General features: G+C 36.4%; 1 protein-coding gene across 2 annotated transcripts in view; it reads left to right on the forward strand.

The window, feature by feature from the left end:
• The window catches only part of IKZF2 (IKAROS family zinc finger 2), a 173451-nt gene that overhangs the window by 134839 nt on the left and 18624 nt on the right, over positions 1-19988 (forward strand). For both annotated transcript variants that reach the window (XM_065930644.1, XM_065930642.1), the window contains one exon: positions 15225-15362. In XM_065930644.1, the coding sequence (XP_065786716.1) occupies positions 15225-15362 (138 nt within the window). The remainder of the gene's footprint in view (positions 1-15224; positions 15363-19988) is intronic.

Here is a 19988-nt window from a genome sequence, read left to right on the forward strand (position 1 = left end):
CTTAACCGTTCAATGAAGTAAGATTGATAATTATTATATTTAACAATAAACATAATAAGTTAACTATATAATGTATAAGCTAGTGAAGGCTACAAGCAGAAGGAAAAGTTGCCATTTATTGAGCATCTACTATGTCAAGTACCTTGTTAAGTTTCTATATGCATATTTTTATAATTTTCACAAAAATGCTATGACTAAAGTACAACTAGTCTTATTTAACTTAGCCTAGGGTTCATACATAGGTGGTAAGTGTTAGGACTCTTATTAGAAAACTAAGTTGAAACCATAGTATGGATATATGTGTATATATATATGTCTCATTCTTTACCCCGTGTGAATACTCCATAAATTATAATAGGTTACCTACTTTGAATATAATTGGATCGCTTTGATAACCAAATTTCTTTCTTATTTGTGTTATTACAATATATGAAAGCCTTGCTTACTTCTCTGGGTTATTATAATATTGGAAAATCAGATAAGAAAAGTAGTTTAAAGAGAGACTAGAAATTATATCAAAAAGAAATACTTCTGTCATGGGATTATTTATTTATTCTATAAGCCTGGAAAGTTCTTCTTTGGCTTTATCTATTTTATTCCCATAAAAACTGTTTTGCATATTTGTCATATTGAAACAGTATCAAATATCTGTTTGTCTTGTGTCTTAGATTTCTGTTCCACCATGTCCTTGCTGTGTTGTAACTTTTTCATGTTTGTAATTTCAGTAGCTCATTTTCTTATATTCATCAATCAACCAGTTAGTTAAATAATTATTATTACAATTACTATGCAAGAAGTAGACATACCTCTAAGTTCAATGGTATATGAATATTATGGTTATTATTGTGATTGTACACACCACACTCTAGATAGTTGGTAAATATGTGTGGTGTATACAACTGACTGGTATATACTTTTAACAGCTGCAGAAATTCTGAGATTATAACATCTTTGTTTCTTAAGTAGTTTATAGTCAGAGATAGAAATAAGTAGTAATTTTATTCTATATGATAAAGAAGAGCTGAAAATCAGCTGTTAGCACTGCCAAAATATTTTACAGTGTATATTTTGTTCAGTTCCATTTAGGTTCCTTATTTCAGGTGTTCAGTTAAAAGTGATCTTGTGAAACTTGTTAGTTTCACAAGAATAATAGAATATAGAATAATAGAATCAGAATAATCAGAATAATCAGAATAATAGAAAAGTAGATGTCAACAATATACACTCTTATGAAAGTAACCTTACATGAGACTTTTTCTTTTTACAATTATGCTTATTTTTTTCCACCATGAGCTAAAAATAAAGATTATCTTGCTTTCAATTATCTGTGATAGTTTTCATTTAAAAGACTCATCCGCACTTACATACTATTTTCCATGGTGTTTGTGTCCTTATACTAAGGTTTTAATTTAATTTGAAAATTAATCATACTACATTATAAAGCAAATGGAAATATTTGAATGGTTAAGGAATGTCAGCTCTGTGAAATCAAGGCTAACGTCTGTCTTATTCAGGGTTATATCCACTGCACTTGAAGACTCTCAATAAATGTGTGTTAAATGAATGATAAAAGAATTATATGTCCTTGTTCAATACTTGGCAAATCCTATAAAAGAACAAACAATAAAATACATTAATTCTGGCAGTGTGTGCCTATTTTATTATCATTGTGCAGTGGTGCTCAATGTACATCCATAGAAAAATAGTTACTTGGGAAATTAATAGTTGTTATTATATTAAAAGTACTATAAAATACTTTTATATTAAAAATAATTTGGGAAAAACATTGTGTTAAACAGATTTTATTTGGTGGTTAATGAATCTAATCACCTAAAAGAACCTTGTATCCTCATATATACATTGGGGATCTCTATGAAGTTCACCTAATTGTACTAATTCTTGAACAAATTTGAATATTTAACATTCTCCTTCCTTGTCATTGATAAACTCTGCCTTCAGGCATTAAGTTTATTTTACTGTAATAATTTTTGATGGGAACCTAATTATACTAAACTGATTTAACATAACAAGTTCTCTCTGGAAGATAGCGGACTTTCAAATAGGAATTTGTTTTCTTTCTAAAATATTATTTTTCTACTTAATCTATGAAAAATCTAGAGTCTTTAAGATTTCTAAAGATTTAGAAAAATAGTTGTAGATATTTCTCAAAAATTCTGTATCAGGCAGAATTTTGAAACAGTGAAATAAATCACACAGAGGAAAATTGCTAACAGTTGCAACTCATAAAAATGAAAAACATCTAAACATCAAAAGTTTATAAGTATTTATAAGTAAGTATTTATAAAGAATTTATACTTTCTAAAATAAGTATTTATAAGAAGTAAGTCAAAGGTTTATTAGCCTTAATAGATACAGAGATTGAACAAATCGATGAGAAAGACAATAACAATGATAATGTAATTGATAAATAAGTAAAGGTATTGAATAGATAATTTGAAAGAATGGCATACAAATGAGTGTTTTTTGTTGTTTAATGTTCAGTTTCACTAATGCAAGTTAAAAAGAAATATGATTATATTGAAGTTGTTTAGCACAGAGATCCCCAAAACTTTCTTGGTTCACAGCGCCCTTGGTATCTCAGTAAGATTTTCCGGTACCTTTAGGCCTAAAATACATATATCTAACAGTTTCTTTTATTAAGTAGTCGAGTTCAAAACGACTCAAGTATTTCTGTCCCAACCACTTGATAGCCATTTGAAAAATAGTATACCTAAATTGAGGAAGCTGGGGCTTCCCTGATGGCTGACAGTAAAGAATCTACCTGCAATGAGGGGGACCCGGGTTTGGTCCCTAGACTGGGATGATCCCTTGAAGAACAGAATGGCTACCTACTCCAGTATTCTTGCCCAGAGAATCCCATGGACAGAGGACCCTGGCGGTCTATTGTTCATGGGGTTGCAAAGAGTCGGGCATGACTGAATGACTAAACTGAAAGACAAAATGTTTTCATTTCATTCTTCGGACAGTCATGGTTACTAATGGGATTGCACACCTTGTTGGGAACTGCACAGCTTCCCCATTTTGGGAATTGGGTTCAACACGATCTCTCTCATTTCCTGTTCCACACTGATTTTCACAGGGTACTTGCCTTGTCTTGCAGCAACTGCTGAAACCTAGCTTCACAAAGATGATGTCAGTGAGAGAAATGTAATATGATGTCATGTTGAAACCATGAGCAAGTAATTCACGTGGCACCTGAGGGGTGTTGAGTATTATTTGTTGTTGCTCAGTCGCTAAGTTGTGTCTGCCTCTTTGGAATTGTGAGAGATGAGAACAGTGATGTGATTGGATAGTGTACAAAAATTAAGTTCTCCATGAATGCCTTGTACATATTAATTAAACTGCATCACCCTTAAAAAAATTCATATGCCTATATTTCTTTTCCATTTTCAGTTCATAATAGCAATAATGAATTTGATGCTGGGAATTTTCTGGGAATTAATGGCCAGTGGATGTAATCCACTGTGAAATGCCCAGCTATTGCATAATTAACTTTCATTTTCATTGTTCAGTTGCTAAGTTGTGTCCGACTCTTTACACCCTATGGACTGCAGTACACCAGGCCTCCTTGACCCTCACTATCTCCCAGAGTTTGCTCAAGTTTGTGCCCATTGAATCAGTGATGCTATCCAATCATCTTGTCTGCTGCCACCCTCTTCTTCTTTTGCCTTCAATCTTCCCCAGCATCAGCATTTCTTCCAATGAGTCGGCTGTTATTATTCCAATTATTTCAGTCAGTTGGCTGAGTATTATTATTTTCCCTCAAAATTTAAAATATCCTGTGCCTATCTTGCTTTAACAATCCTACCTAGGAATGTGCTTCTAGGTCCCAGGAGTACCTTGCTATAACTCAAGGGTCACAAGCTAGCACATTAATGGAGAATTTATTATTTTAATGAGAGTACTCATTGTTGAGAATATGGTGAAATGGTTCTCTTATATACTACTAGACTGAATATGAATTGGTAAACTCTTTTTTGAAGCAGCATTATAGCAGAAGGGATCAAGAACATTAAAATTGTTTATATTCAAGGTTCATACAGTAAAACAGACCACTAATTCAGGTCAGGTATAACTTGTGTGTGCGTGCTAAGTTGCTTCAGTTGTGTCCAACTCTTTGCGACCCTGTGGACTGTAGCCCACTAGGCTCCTCTGTCTCTGGAATTTTCCAGGCAAGAATACTGGAGTGGATTGTCCTGCCCTGCATCAGTCAAGTATAACTTATGGGTACTAAAAACAGAAAAGAAAAATTAATGACAATTTTGCCATATTTGAGGGCTTATCTTTCTTTAGAGTAGTTTATAATTCTGTAAGAAATACTCATCTTCCCTGGTGGCTCAGATGGTAAAGAATTTGCTTGCAATGTGGGAGACCTGGTTTCGATCCATGGGGTTGAGAAGATCCCCTGAGGGAGGGCATGGCAACCCATTCCAGTATTCTTGCCTGGAGAATCCCCATGGACAGAGGAGCCTGGTGAGCTGCAGTCCGTGGGGGTCACAAAGAGTCAGACATGACTGAGCAACTAAGCACAAGAAATGACCAAGAAAAACATATCAAATTTATTTTGAGCATTTATTTATAGGAAATGGCTATATTTAATTTTATTAAGGGAAAATGAATGTGATATGTGCATAGTGCACTGTTCCTGATTTTATGTGTTTGATGACAAATGGTAAATATATTTTCTGTATATAGATGTGTTTCTTAGCATGTTTCTGTATGTGTAAACAGACACACATCTATGTAAAGAATAAAACATTTACCACTTGAATTAGTGCTATTGTAATTTGTCTTATAGGTTTCACTAGGATTACTCTTGAAGTGACATATTTCAAGAAAATATAAATGAACAAGACTTGGTTGTGCTATGTAACTTCATAACACCCTATGAATTTATGGTAAACATTTCTACTTCACAATTCTTTATGGCTATTTGATTTGCTCTTTCTTTTGGGTAGGTATATGGGATTCTTAGGAGTATAGGTACAATATTTCTTGTTTCTAGTTTCTCATAATGACAGATGGAGAAAATACTAGCAAATTTTTTTTTTTTATTGAATAGTTGTCAGAATGATCAAGTTCTCTTTTGTTGTTATTGTTGTTTAATCACTAAGTCATGTCTGACTCTTGCAACCTCGTGGTCTGTAGCCTGGCTAGGCTCCTCTGTCCGTGGGATTTCCCAGGCAAGAATACTGGAGTGGGTTATTGTTTCCTTCTCCATGGGTTCTTCCTGACCCAGGGATTGAACCTGTGTCTCCTGCCTTGGCAGGTGGATTCTTTACCACTGAGCCACAAAGGAAGCCCCAAGTTCTCTTTACTGCTTCTTTAATTTGTAATTTCTTGTTCAGGTCAGTAGTCTATATATCTCTGAGAGATTATATATAGTGATAACTCTTTCCTTTTTGATTAGTGTAGGATTTTTGTGAGGGACAATATGTCAAAGAAGAGACTATATGTTAACTTTTGAAATGGTTGGAACACTGACCCTGCTCTCCTCTGTGCTTTAGGACACTTGGTTTTATAACATATTCTTAGAATTACATTTATAGGAAACTTTATTTCAGTTACCTGAAGTGTAGTCACAGTAAAACTTACAAAGTTACTGGTATTTAATTTCTTTGTATTTAACCTAATTGCTAATATAAGTCTGGAGAAGGAAAGGGCAACCCACTCCAGTGTCTTTGCCCGGAAAATCCCATGGACAGAGGAGCCTGGCGGGCCAGAGTCCATGGAATCACAAAAGAGTCAGACATGACTTAGCGACAAAACACACCATACACTAAAAGAAATTTTGCTTCCAATCATGATAAGGATTAGGGATCAGATTTACCCTCCTGCTTTGAACAACTGGAATATCAGACAAAATATATTATATGACTTTTAGACATTGAGAACAAAGGTAGTGAGGGCTATGATGACCCCAGCTTACTTCCTAGAAGCAGTTTCTAGGCCACAGTGCAGGATCTGCAAACCCAGAGAGAGCTAGGCAGTCTCACCATGAGGAGACAGAAATCAGAGTTCAGGGAGACCTCTGTACTTAGACATCAAGGCAGAGTATCAGATGGGGGAAACAGCACAGGATTAAAAAAAAAAAAAGTTTTTCAGAGGGCCTTCTTTTACTCTTTGGTTAAATAGTGATCTACCTATATGTATTAGGAAACTTCCTGCAGCTGGGGAAAGAAACACCAGTAAACGGAAGGCCAAACAATTCCTGGAGCTCTTGCAGAGCTGGAAAGGAGTTCATCTCGGCAGCTGATGTGGAAAGACTTGGTCATGTGCAGGGCATTGAGTTAAGTCCTCAGAAGGGTACTGCCATAGTCCTGAGGCTACATTAGCCTAGAGATGAAAGAGTGCTCAAGATATAAAAGCAAGTACCAGAAGGATCTAACTGAATCCAAGTAATGTAACTTCATCGCAGAACAAGTAAACCATACTTTAGAGAAATGCAGCAAAATCTAGAACCTACTAATATAAAATTTACAATGTCCATTACCCATTAAAAAATGAAGAGATATGCAAAGAAGGTGGAAATTATTATCCACAGTCAGTAGTAAAATCAGTCTGTTGAAAGAGATCCAGAAATGACCAAATTGTTGGACTAAAAGATAGGGTTGATAAAACAGCTATAATAAATATGCTACTTATGTTCAGGAATATAAAGGAGACGTGAACATGAGGAGAATAGAAGTGGCGCTTGGAGGAGCACATATAGAATTAAGTCCTTGTATTAAAAAAGAGGAAAGGTCTCAAGCCAATTAAACTTGCTTCTTTAGAGGTTATGAAAGAGGAGTAAAATAAGTCTAGAGTATATTAAGAAAGGAAATAATAATGAAAACAAGAACAAATAGAGACAATCAATGAAATCAAAGGCTGATTCTGTGAACAGGTCGATAAAATGAGTAAACCTCTAGCCAAGGTTAACCAATACAAAGAATGAACTTTCAATTTACCGTCATCCAAAATGAAAACAGCACAATGCCAAAGCTCCTACAGTGGTAGTGAACTATAATGCAGGTATATTATGAATAAGTTTATAATGAAAATGCTCAGTGATGCAGCTGTTTTGAGAAACAGTTAAGCTGTTTCTTAGAAAGTGAATCAGGTACTTGTCATATGACCCAGGAATCCCATTTTTAGGTTTTAACCAAGAGAAATGAAAACATGCATATACACAGAGACTTGCCTGCAGATGTTTGCAGAAGCTTTATTCCTAGTAACCGTAGACCAGAATGGCAAATAGATGGGGAAACAGTGGCTGACTTTATTTTTGTGCGCTCCAAAATCACTACAGATGGTGATTGTAACCATGAAATTAAAAGATGCTTAGTCCTTGGAAGGAAAGTTTTGACCAACCTAGACAGCATATTAAAAAGCAGAGACGTTACTTTGTCAACAAAGGTCCGTCTAGTCAAGGCTATGGTTTTTCCAGTAGTCATGTATGGATGTGAGAGTTGGACTACAAAGAAAGCTGAGCACCGAAGAACTGATGATTTTGAACTGTGGTGTTGGAGAAGACTCTTGAGAGTCCCTTGGGCTGCAAGGAGATGCAACAGTCCATCCTAAAGGAGATCAGTCCTGGGTGTTCATTGGAAGGACTGATGGTGAAGCTGAAGCTCCAGTACTTTGGCCACCTAATGTGAAGAGTTGACTCATTGGAAAGGACCCTGATGCTGGGAGGGATTGGGGGCAGTAGGAGAAGGGGACGACAGAGGATGAGATGGTTGGATGGCATCACTGACTCAATGGACATGAGTTTGGGTGGACTCCGGGAGTTGGTGATGGACAGGGAGGCCTGGAGTGCTGTGGTTCATGGGGTCGCAAAGAGTTGAACACGACTGAGCGCCTGAACTGAACTGAATGGTACCCAAACATCTGCATTTTAAGAGCAGTCCTGATCATTCTAATATAAGGCAGCATGCAGTTCATACTTTGAGAATCATTGCAAATTATAATGTTTGAATATGGGTAGGGAATCTTGTTTTATAACAGACAGTTAGATAAATAACAGATTAGAATAAAATAGAGGAAGCAGTTTTACATTTCCACACATTCCTTTGTCTTATAAATACGTGATTACTTTTTGGAGGCTAAGCATTTCTATCATGTCATGCTTCTATTTATCAAAATAGAGAGTTCTGGCACTTTCTTCCAGAGCCATAGGATTCCAGAATTAAAGGTGATGTTGTCTATTGCTGTCTAAACATGATGAAATAAAAAGCTGCATCTGTCTCTACTCTTTAAGCTCTACTGATATCACAGTAGATATTTATTGAGGTATAAACCCATAAGATCAAAGACAATGGAAAGGACTGAATAGCAGCCAAGGGGGAGCTGAAAAGAAGGCAGAGGGAGTTCCAGAAGCTCTGGAACTTTGAGTGATTATAGAAAGGAATAAAAGATGAGTAGCAAAGCCATCTGATGCTAGAGAATCCTGAAAAATCTCTGAACTTTGAAGAAACAGGACTGTTAATGGTAGGGATGAAACTCTGGATTAAATATAAAAGGATTTCAAAATCTGAGTACAAAACAGGGCACAGAGCCACTCTCTCTCACTATATTCAACCAACTGTAAGAAAATAGCATTTATTTTTTGGAGATATTGAATTGGAAAGGTTCTATCTTAGGGACTCCAGGAAAAGTAGAGAGTAGGGAAAAATTCTTCCCTGGTAGCTCAGCTGGTAAAGAATCCACCAGTAATGCGGGAGACCCAGGTTCGATTCTGGGGTCAGGAAGTTCCCCTGGGGATGGGATAGCTTACCTACTCCAGTTTTCTTGGGCTTCCTTGGTGGCTTAGATGGTAAAGAATCTGCCTGCAATGCGGGAGACCTGGGTTTGATCCTGGGTTGGGAAGATCCCCTGGAGGAGGGCATGTAACCCACTCCACTATTTTTGCCTGGAGAATCCCCATGGACGGAGGAGCCTGGTGGGCTATAGTCCATGGGATCACAAAGAATTGGACACGACTAAGTGACTCAGTACTAAGCATAGGGTTAAAGCAACCTCAAAGCAGGGAGATTATGTAAAAGACTGCAATTGTACATTTAGATTCTTGGCCCCATATCTTGCCTTACTTCCGAAATACTATCTAGCTTCTTATTGCCCCTATTCCCCAACACCCACCCCCATGCCCCTCAGGGGCTGGAAATTGGAGGCATCTTCTCAAAGGGAATTGAAAGGTTCTAGAGAAAAGACATGGATATTTATTTTAAGGGGTCTGACAATAAAAAAAATTGCTTTGTTACTTGGTCAGTCTATAATAGTTCACAAACCTCACCTGTGTTTCCTGGACTTCAGGTAGCTTTTTTGTGCCTCGCTATTAAATATGAATTGACAATAAACATTCAGGCACAAGACACTTAAGGAAAGCCTCAAATACAGATACCCATATAAAAAGAAAAAAAGCCAGAGAAAATAGACAATATAAAGAAGAACTTTTTTAAAATGAAAATATTTTGCTCAGATAAATGTTATATTCATGAAGAAGACAATACTGTTTTTAAGAAAAAGGAAAGAGCTCATAGACATTTATTTAGCCAGAAAATACTTCCCAGTAAAACTCAAAGAAAAATGGAGGAATTTTTTTTTAATTAAAATGTTAAAAGGATAGTTAACACAAAGGGGAAAGATATTTCAAGAATCAGTCTAAAAGGTCTAATATCAAATTAATAGAAATTCTAAAGAGAGAAGACAAAGAAATAGATTGTTATTAGATGGGGGTGGGGTGAGAGGAAGACTTATTAAGTGCCTTGTAGAACTACTTTATTTTCTTAAGTATGGGCATAATAACTATGGTTAAAAAGGAAAAAAATAATTATTAAATAAGGAAAGGATTAAGGATACTAAAGCAAACTAAATCCACATATCATAATTCTAGAATCTGGGGAATAATTTGTTACCTAGTGGCAGCAATAAAAATATTATTTTATAACATGGGGAAATGTTCAAGATGTATTTTTCAGTTAAATAAACAGATTGTATGATACATGTATAAAATAACCCAGTTTCATAACATAATATATCTGTGCATGTTTAAAAATTACAGTAAGATAATATAAAAACGTTAAAGTTACCTATCTGGAAATGATGTAATTATGAATAATTTTTTGGTAACTTTTAAAATTTTCTATGTGGATGCCTTGCTTTTAAAATTAGAAAAAGATGCAGCAAAAACCAGTGAGAGGAAAATATTTAACGAGTTAGGAAATGATGTCATTCATGAAAATACCACTTACTCGTCCTTGCTCTTGAACAAATCATCTTACTAAACTCTTTGAGGTTACAAAGATATAAGACATTATTTCAATTTCTCAAGAAACTCAATTCTTAAACAACAGAGGGGTTAGGAGAACCAACCCCCGCCTCCCTTGCACTGGAAAATCCACTTTACATCAGTCCTGCATATCCAAAGTTCCATTTTTGTGGATTCAACCCACTTCAGATTGTGTGGTACTGTTGTTGTTTCTTTAGTTCTCAATCATATCCGACTCTTTAACAACCCCAGGACTGTAGCCCACCAGGCTCCTCTGTCCATGGGATTTCCCAGGGAAGACTGCTGGAATGAATTGCCATTTCCAGCTCCAGGTTGCCATTTCCTTCCTTCTTCCTGACCCAGGGATCAAACCTACGTCTCCTGCATTGGTAGCAGATTCTTTACCACTGACCCACCAGGGAAACCTATGGAACTCTAGTATATATTTATCCAGAAAAAAAAAGAATCACATATAAGTGGGCCCCTGCAGTAGAAACCAGCATTCATGAGGCAAATGTAACCACAGATAACTCAAGACAGAATGTTTTAAGTTCCCCAAGTGTGTACAGTTACAGTTCTTTAGTGAGAAAGATTGCTTTTGGACAGAACGTGGTTAGGGAGATTGAAAGAATGAGTAGGATTTCAAGAAGTAGAAGTTGTATGAAGCCATTCCAGAAAGAACTAAGACTCAGAAGTGTAAAGATACGGGGTAATCTTGGCTGGATAATTGGGTGGAAGATGGAATGTTTCCTTTGGGACCAGAGCAGGATGCTGATTCCAGGTGCAGGGATGTGGACTTTGTTCAATAACATTGTTGAGGAGGGAGTAAAATAATACACGAGGGAAGAGAACACCTGCTTTGAGCTCTTATTAAGCTCACTCAGGTTCATGATAATGAAGACTTTTACTCAGATATTGGTTCTGAGAGTGAAAAGAGGGGGATAAACTTGAACAATAGTTTGGATGTGAGAAATGAGGTAGGAGGCAACAGTAGTGGTTCCTTGTCATGAGTCTGGTTTATTAAAACAGTGGTAATTCTTGCACAAAAGGCCAGTAAGAATAAAGAAGTAATTTCATAGAAGAAGATAATGTTGGATATATTGAATCTTAGATTTCAGATGAATATGCATGAGGTCAGGCTACAAAGGTATTTGGAGGAAGGAACTCAAAATGCAGTCTTAGCAAATACATACTGAGCACCTCTTATGTTTAATAATACAAGAAATGCTGCTGCTTCTGTGCTCAATCATGTCTGTCTCTTTGTGACCCATGGGCTGTAGCCCTCCAGACTTCTCTGGCCCTGGGATTTTCCAGGCAAGGATACTGGAGTGGGTTGCCATTTCCTCCTCCAGGGGATCTTCCTGACCCAGGGATTGAACCAGCGTCTCCTGCATCGGCAGACAGATTCCTTCCCATTGTACTGCCACTATAATTCCAAATTGAGTAAGACACAATCTCTGTCCTCATGACAGAGCTTGCTTGTTTGGATAAGGGAAGCAGAGATCAAATGGATAATTACAATGCAATTATGAAAAGTAATGTGAACAGAGTGCTTTGAGAGCACAAAGGAGAAACTATGTCCTTGGTCATAACTTCCCATGACCATGATCACTTTTTAAAAATATTTGTGACAAATAAGAGCTTCCAAACAGGGGGAAATTATTCAAGACTTGATTTGGATATTTCATAGAAATGAAGGCTTAATCTAGAGGGAAAAATGGGAGACTGCTGTCCTAAGAGCAGAAGCCTAGGTTCATACATACTTGTCAGGCAGGAAAAGGTTAAGAAGCCAGGGAGTGAGGACCCAAAAACTGATGCCAGAAGCGAAAATCAGAAGATTCAAGACTCGTGAAATTTTGATAGTTCAAAGAATTAGGAAGATTTAGGAATGATTAAAATCTACCAGATTTAGCATGTCAGAGACTATGGATGACTTTTTAAAAAAAAGTTTCAATAATACTAAATGAAGCTGTTTCAGATAGTGAGACTGTGTAAATAATAATATTTGTAAAAAGAAAAGTAGCAAAAGAGTGGTCCTTTTCTGTGTATATACCTCTGTTATACATTTTAACTCATAGAGTTGATAACTATTATACAGTTAAACTCCCTATACATAAATATATAGGGAGTAAATATAAACCATATTTTCATGACCTTGATTTTTAGGAAATACGGGTGTCCACTAAACCTATTGTAAACATTTCATGATGATGTAAGTTGGGTCATTCTGCTGTACCCTTTAAACTTACACAGTACTGTCTCTCAATTATATCTCCATAAAACTGAAAGAAAGAAAAAAGAAATATCAAAGAACTGATAGGAAATGATCATGTAGGAATAGTAGAGCCATTGGATTTGGCAGGAACTGTTGATGATGTTTGAAAATAATTTTCAAAAAAGAGTAGCAGGAACACAATCTAGACTTTGAAGGAGCTAAGAACATGAGAGTAAATAGAAAGAGATGACGGCAGTTCCCGGAAACACTGTGTCTCCTCTGCCCTCTGCCCCATCCCCATTATCTAACTTCTGTTTTTTCTTCAGCTATCAGCCTAAATGTTCAACCTCAGGCAGACCTTCCCAGCCAACCTTCTCAAACTAAATCAGGGTACCCATATTATACTAGCTTACTGTTCTTTAGATCCATAGAATCTACAATTTGTAATGCACTGCTTGTATATTTTTTTAATGTCTGTCTTCCTTGGTAGACTGTTGTTTGCGTGAGGGTAGGCACCATGACAATTTTCTCTCCACTTTACATTCCAGCCTCATCCCAGGGTTGGTAGAAGGTAGGCTTTCTGTAAAGATGTCTCACCTGAGAGAAGTAGAAGGATAAGGTGGGGCATTTACACAACAGATTTCTTGGATATAGAATAGTTACACGAGATGTGAAAGTCCAGCCTGTGACCTAATATGTGGATTGCTGGAATGGAATGAAGATGAAGATTTGGGAAAATGGAGAGCAGTTTACTCAAATACCTGATATACTCACAGAGAACAAGGATGGGATGAAAAAGAGAGTGATGTTTTAAAACAAATTGATAACCAAGTGAGAGAAGCTGATGGGATGGAGTTCTACAATGAGGAGGTAAAATGTATACTGTCTCTTTTTCCTTATCTGGGGAGTTGGGCATTTATAAAGAGATGTCAGCCAAGGTCGGTGGACTGGAACTATGTTTTAATTAAGTTAAAAAGGTGTCGTGTTGCTTAGAGAAATAAGAGGAAGAAATTATAGGAGGATATGTTCACAGTAAAACATAGGTATCATAGGACACAATACAATAGGACTTACAAAGGGGTAGACAGAGCTGGTGGAACTAGTTTATAGTGGGCTATTAGATACAGTGTATACGCTTAAGTATTAATTGCTCAATAGACTTGTTCAAAGCAAATTCATCAAAGATTTTTGTCATATGTAGCCCCAAGCCACATGTCTTGGAATGCAATTACCTATAAATATATTTATATCATTTACGCTAATGTTTTTGACTGAAGTATTTCTTATATTTCCTAATGCTCTCTCTCACAGTGCTACAACACTTCATGATATACAAAGCTACCTGGTTTTCACTTCCCAGAAATTCTTGGTTCTGATGAATAGAAGTTACTTTGCCTGGTATTTTTAGAGATGACTAATCCTGCCTTAGATAGTTTTGTTTTTTGAGACAGTTTAGAAAAATTGTGACTGTGAAATAACTGATATGAGTTTATATGCCCCTCAAATACAATCTAAAGGTTTGTTTGGTTTCTTAAATCAGTGTAGTGAAATTTTATGTAGCTGTGAATACCTTGTCTTGTTAAAGTATTTCAGTTTGTTTATGACCAGGATTGTAGCATGGGCTTGTAAGGGACCTGGAATTAGGGATGCTTTCTTGGTTCATAAAAAAGAGTTGTCTGTCTATTCTCTGGGCAAAACAAAATGAATCCTAAGGGAGTCACATGAGAGCAGCTCACCTGATTCACTGTGTGCTTTACCAAGGTTCTGCCAACAGAACCCCTGGTGTTTTATGGTTTTTCTGCATCTATTCAAAATGAAGAATCAAAGTATTTTGTGATACCCTTGTGAATAGTCATACATTAAAACACACCTCTTTCCCTAAATGTGTTTTTCTCCTTCTTAAATTTTTTAAAGTTTTTTTCTTCAATGTAAACATCGAAGTAATTTACCAGTATCATGAGATATGGCTATTAGAAAATAATTCACTTCCTGAATGTGAAATACATAATTAAGTATCACTATCGTCATATAACTAAACATGTTAGGGCTTCAGTGGTTGTTGTTAATAACCTTAAAGCACCTACATTCTTGGTAATATAAGAACAGTGCTGTGGTGGGAGAATAAACTGTTGTACTGCATAGTTTTGCATGTGTGAAGAGTTATTACCAAGGTGGAAAGAAAAGAGAAACTCTGCTTTTATCTGTACTTTTTCTCATCCTTTGAGTTCTTTCTAGTCTTCTTGGTACTGGTGAATAACCTTTTCATTAGTCAATGACATTTCGAGTTGTTGCATTTTAGTTCCCCTCAGTAAAATCCTCTATCCTTAAACCACCACCACCCCCCCACCCCGAATAAATAAAAATAATTCTCATCATGTATCTAGGACACTCATGATTTGTCTTTTGAATGAGTCAAAGCTTTGAGAATTGTGTAAATGTTAAGAGTCTGATACTTTGAAGACTGATCATCAGCCTCTCCTGACCTAGGAGACAGTCAGAGCACAATTTTGATTCAGTATTTCCCCTGTCGCCAAAGGTACAGTCTGCCTTTAAGCCAAGACTGTCACTTAATCTTGGTAGAAGTTTATTATCTTTAATCACCTAAATCGGAGTGTGGAGGAGGAAGAGATTTAAGTCTGAAAAGTATATAACTGCTTCCTCCAGACTATCAAAAGTTAGCTGGTAATTTTGCTTTGGATTGAGACCTGACACCACTCTAACCCTGGCTTCTCTTCACAGTGGGTAAACCTCACAAGTGCAACTACTGTGGACGGAGCTACAAGCAGCGCAGTTCGCTGGAGGAGCACAAGGAACGCTGCCACAACTATCTCCAGAATGTCAGCATGGAGGCTGCCGGGCAGGTCATGAGTCACCATGGTGGGTAGCATGGCATTCACCGCTTTCACTCTCCCCTGCTGCTTTTGTCGTTTATTGTGGCTTAAACAGTTCTGTCTACCCTTCAGCATGAAGGTAAAGTTTTACTCTGTTTTAGAGCAATTGTAGATCATACTCACTTTGTATGGACTTTTCTTCTTAAGGACTTGAAGTCAGTTAAGCTTTGGGACACTTTGCAACCAAACTATATTGAGTTTTTGTGATACACCCAGTTTATTTCTGATAGCCTGTGTTTGAATTAATATCATAATGGCAGATGGCCTTGAACATACCAAAGTACAGTACTGTTTGGTCTTTTTCATCCGCTGCATCAAATAGATCAAGATGGTTTCATGGAAGTCTATAGGTTTTCTAAAAAAAGTATTTGGTTACTTGTATATTTACATTTCTCTTAGGTAAGTAATCAGTGATATAATTGAAAATGTCTCCAATTTGTCTTGTGGTTTATCTTGGAAGTTACTGATTTTGCTTTCTACAAGTATGGCAAACAGTCTAGACCAAAATAGGTACCACTGCCCTCCACAAAAATCAAAACCCAAACAAAACATCTGGACCTACACAACACGCAATAATAAGTAGGCGGCAAGCAGTCCCTCAGGTTTATTCAATTAATCATTCTCTGTTACCATAGACTTCCCTGGTGATCCAGTGATTAGAACTTTGCCTTCCAATACAGGGGGTGCAGTGTCAATCCTGGTTGGGGAGCTAAGATCCCACATTTCTCTAGGCCAAAAACAAAACAGAAAGCAGAAAAATATTGTAACAAGTTCATAAAGATTTTTAAAATGGCCCACATCAAAAAAATCTTTAAAAAAATTCTCTATAACTAAAAAATAAAAAATAATGTTAGTCAATCAGCCTCACAAAGTGTTATGAATTTTAATTCTTTAGATTTGGAGCATCTGTTTGGTCCTACAAATTATATTTTTATACTGATTGATTTTATTATTCATATAAGCATATACAAAAATGGTAACTTATTGATACATTTATATCTTTCATTTAGGAAAGATTTGGTCAGTATTAATTAGTACAGTTGAGAAATCCTGTAGTCACTTTTAAAATATAAGCATCTCTTTTGTATTTACAGAGAGCTCAAGGATTATTTATGGGAGATTGTGGAACTGTGGAATTATGTTTATTGGACAGCTAGTGATTACTTTTTGATGAATCAGAAATTTTTTTAGTTATTATTTTGTTACCTTGAATAATTGAAAATTTTCTTTGTATTGAAGGTAGTTTATAGTATTAATTCTGTCATTATTGTGAATGAGTCCTTTTGTTTTTACATTATCATCAATTAACATTTTTGAAAACCTGTGTTTTAAGTCTTTGTAAACTTGGTATTGTAAGCTTGCATTTCTGGGCTTATGATGGCAACATAGGATCCAGAGCATTGAGGTTGAATTTGTGGACCTAGGAGCCCAACAATTCTGGTCTTGCTGTGTGGTGTGTGTCTGTGTCACTCATAGTCTTGGTGTGAGAATTAAATGTGATTGGATGGGCAATAAAAGCCCAATAAATAGTTATTTTTACTATTTCAGGTAATTAAATATTAAGAAATAATAAATATTGCACCCCTTATAAAGTTATGTTTCTTACGACATTAACTTAGACCTCTGAAGTTTCATTTACTGAGCACATTGTTTCTGTTCAAATTGTTGCTTTTAGAGATGACTTGAGGCAAGGTAGCTGATGGAGGCTTGGGGCATACCAGAGTTTCTTTAAGACACCTTATGGCGCTACTCCTAATTTTTCTGTGTAATGTTCTTTCATTGTGATTTTGATATTTGACTGGATTATTAGTTTTATGAACTAATTTTCCATTCACAGTTATTTATGAAACTGTGTTGCAACACGTGTATGTGAAATAGAATCCCTCCTTAAAGACCATATATTTTTTCTAGGGAGGTAAGGTATACATAAGTAATTATAGTCAGCATGTAACTATCTGTTGAGAGATTAATCAGCTATAGAATAAGTGGTGCCAAAAAATTTTAACAGATGTATTCTGGGGTAAAAAGAGTTCTAAACAGTTGCAGCCTCAGCATGAACCTCTATTCCCCAGATTTCTTAGCCTTTGACAGGCAAATGCCTTTACAGATGGTTTGAAACTGGAAGAGTATGGAAAATTGGAAAGACACTCGGGTACTGGGTGGGCAGGGGATAAAGCAAGATGGAGTGTGTGTGTCTGTGTGGGAGGGGCACATAGGTTTTGGTATCATTTATAGACCCAAATATTTGTTCTTCAATAATGGATGGAGTTTTAACCATCCAATATAAACCATATAAGTTTATATTACTGCCATTTCATGCTGCACTTTTTCTAAATGTGTTGCAATAATAGGTTGAGATTATCCTTAACCTCTGCTTCTTTTGTTAACATGTGTAATGTCTGAGGTAGGAGATGATAATTGCCATAAGAGAGACAGTATAGATAAAAATGCTACTAGTGATCATCATTAACCTGTCTCATATACATGGCTTGGCATGTGTCTCGTTTTTGCCAGAGCCACAGTGTCTAACTATTCTATTACACTGTGTCTATTATCTTGCCTTTTCTTTTAGCTGTAGACATGGGGGTTGCCATCACTGTGGTCACTCGTTAGCTCTTTGAAATTAATGACTATTCTTTCTTCTTCATAACTGGCATTGTTATATGTCCTAACCTTTCTTTCCCAAAACATGTTCTTCCCCATATTGGTTTCTTCTAGTGAGGAAATGTAAAGTCAAAGAGACTTTCTTTCGCTTCAGTTCAGGAAAACACCTATCATGGGCTTGCTGTGTGCCAAGCTCTGTGGAATGTTCTGAGAATATAAAGATACATGGACGTAGTTTTGTATAGTCTCATAGGAAATACATAAAAGATAAACAAAATGAAGCAAATGCTCAAATAAAGGTATATAAACACTTCTCCTGAAACACAGATGCAGAAGTCACCTAACTCTGGAGAAATCAAGGGAAGTTTCTTAAATGATGTTTTTGCTCCATACATAAGGATGAGAAAAATTACACAGATCAAATTCACAAAAAGCATACATCCCAGGATAAGAAGTTGTCATAAGCTAAGGCTTAGAGGTATAAATGAACATTAACAAGTTTCTGGATACTGAACATAGTTGGAGTTCAAGGGATGGTAGGAAATGAGACTAAAATAGTAGGTTGTGATGCAGAGATGGAGTTTTACATGCTAATCCAGTTTTTAAATTTCACTGGGGTAGTCAAATCTGTGTCTTCTGAAAAACAGCATCACCGATGTAGAACATAGGATAGATGCCCGACTGGAGTGTGAGGAGAGACTAGGAGTGAGCATGCCAAGGAAGAGATAAAGAGGAGCAGCAGAAGAAAAGTGTATATTTACAAGTGAGGATCAAAAGTTCTCAAGTTTGATAAAAAGGAGGAAATTAATGACTTGCAGTTTTAGAAGTAAAGATAATAGTGAATTGCATTTTATGGCAGATTATCTTATTTAAAAGTTATTTTATGCTCATTTTTCAAGTCTTCTCAGCTTGAAGAAAAAGCTTTAACAAGTGAAGTATGTAATTAGCTTTTCCTCCTTGCCTGAAGACAAAAATGAAAGTGTGAACCAAAAAGATGGCCAAGTTTAAAGCAAGAATGTATATTCTTAGGTTTATGTTTTGGATTATTTGGTAAAGGGAATTTCTTTATTGCAAGGATGGAGGCATAATTGGTAACAGATAAACTTCCTGGTAAGCTTCTTTCACTGGTTTTGAATGAGTGACAGCATTTCAAGGTGTTTGTTTAGTAAACATCCATTGATTCTTATTTGTCTCACATCATCTGAAGAGAGAGTCAAATAAAATGCAGTCCCTCCTGGAGGTCACTTACCAACTCTTAGAAGAAACAGACCAGTCAACCAGCAGTCACAGCGCTGAGTGATAAGCATTATGGAGCACAGAGGACAGGTATCTATGTCACAGTGGGTGTCCAAGAGGAATTTCTAGGGAAAATTATGTTTGAGTGGAGTTTTGAAAGGCAGAAGAGCAAGCTAAATAAGTGGAAAGGGGTGTTTCATGTGTCCGCAACAGCACGTATAAAGAAATAGAAGTCTAAAAGAGCATGGTGGGTTAAGGACCTCCAGGTACTTATGTATAATTAGAGGCTGGTTGGTAAAGGCAAGAAAAATTGGAAGGTGATGAGGCCTGAGAGAGAGGGGCAGTGGAGGACCTATTGTGCTAAGCAAAGAATTGTATGAATTTTATTCTTTATCCTGAAAAATATTATTACGCTCACATTTCATTGCTAGAAATGTGGGCAGGAGATCAGAAGAGTCAGGACAGGACCATGTAGACCATGGCAACAGTCTCCTGATTGGTTGAGTTAGGCTTAGTAGCCATCAATATTCAGAACACTTAAAACACTGAGAGCAACTGTAAATGTAGCATCTAAGACATGTGGTATCTCCATGAGTGTATGTCTAAGGAGGGAGGAGGAGACTGGATGAATGGGCAAAAATCTAGGATTTGCCACAAGTCTCTAGTATGGATGACCATGTAGATAATGCTCTTCACTGAGATGGAAATTAGGAAAATAAGAGAAAGTTTGGGGAGGGAAATAGAGATTTCAGTTTTTGCACACATTATCTTT

Source organism: Muntiacus reevesi, chromosome 3 (genome assembly GCF_963930625.1).
Source record: "Muntiacus reevesi chromosome 3, mMunRee1.1, whole genome shotgun sequence".
Taxonomy (NCBI): Eukaryota; Metazoa; Chordata; class Mammalia; order Artiodactyla; family Cervidae; genus Muntiacus; species Muntiacus reevesi.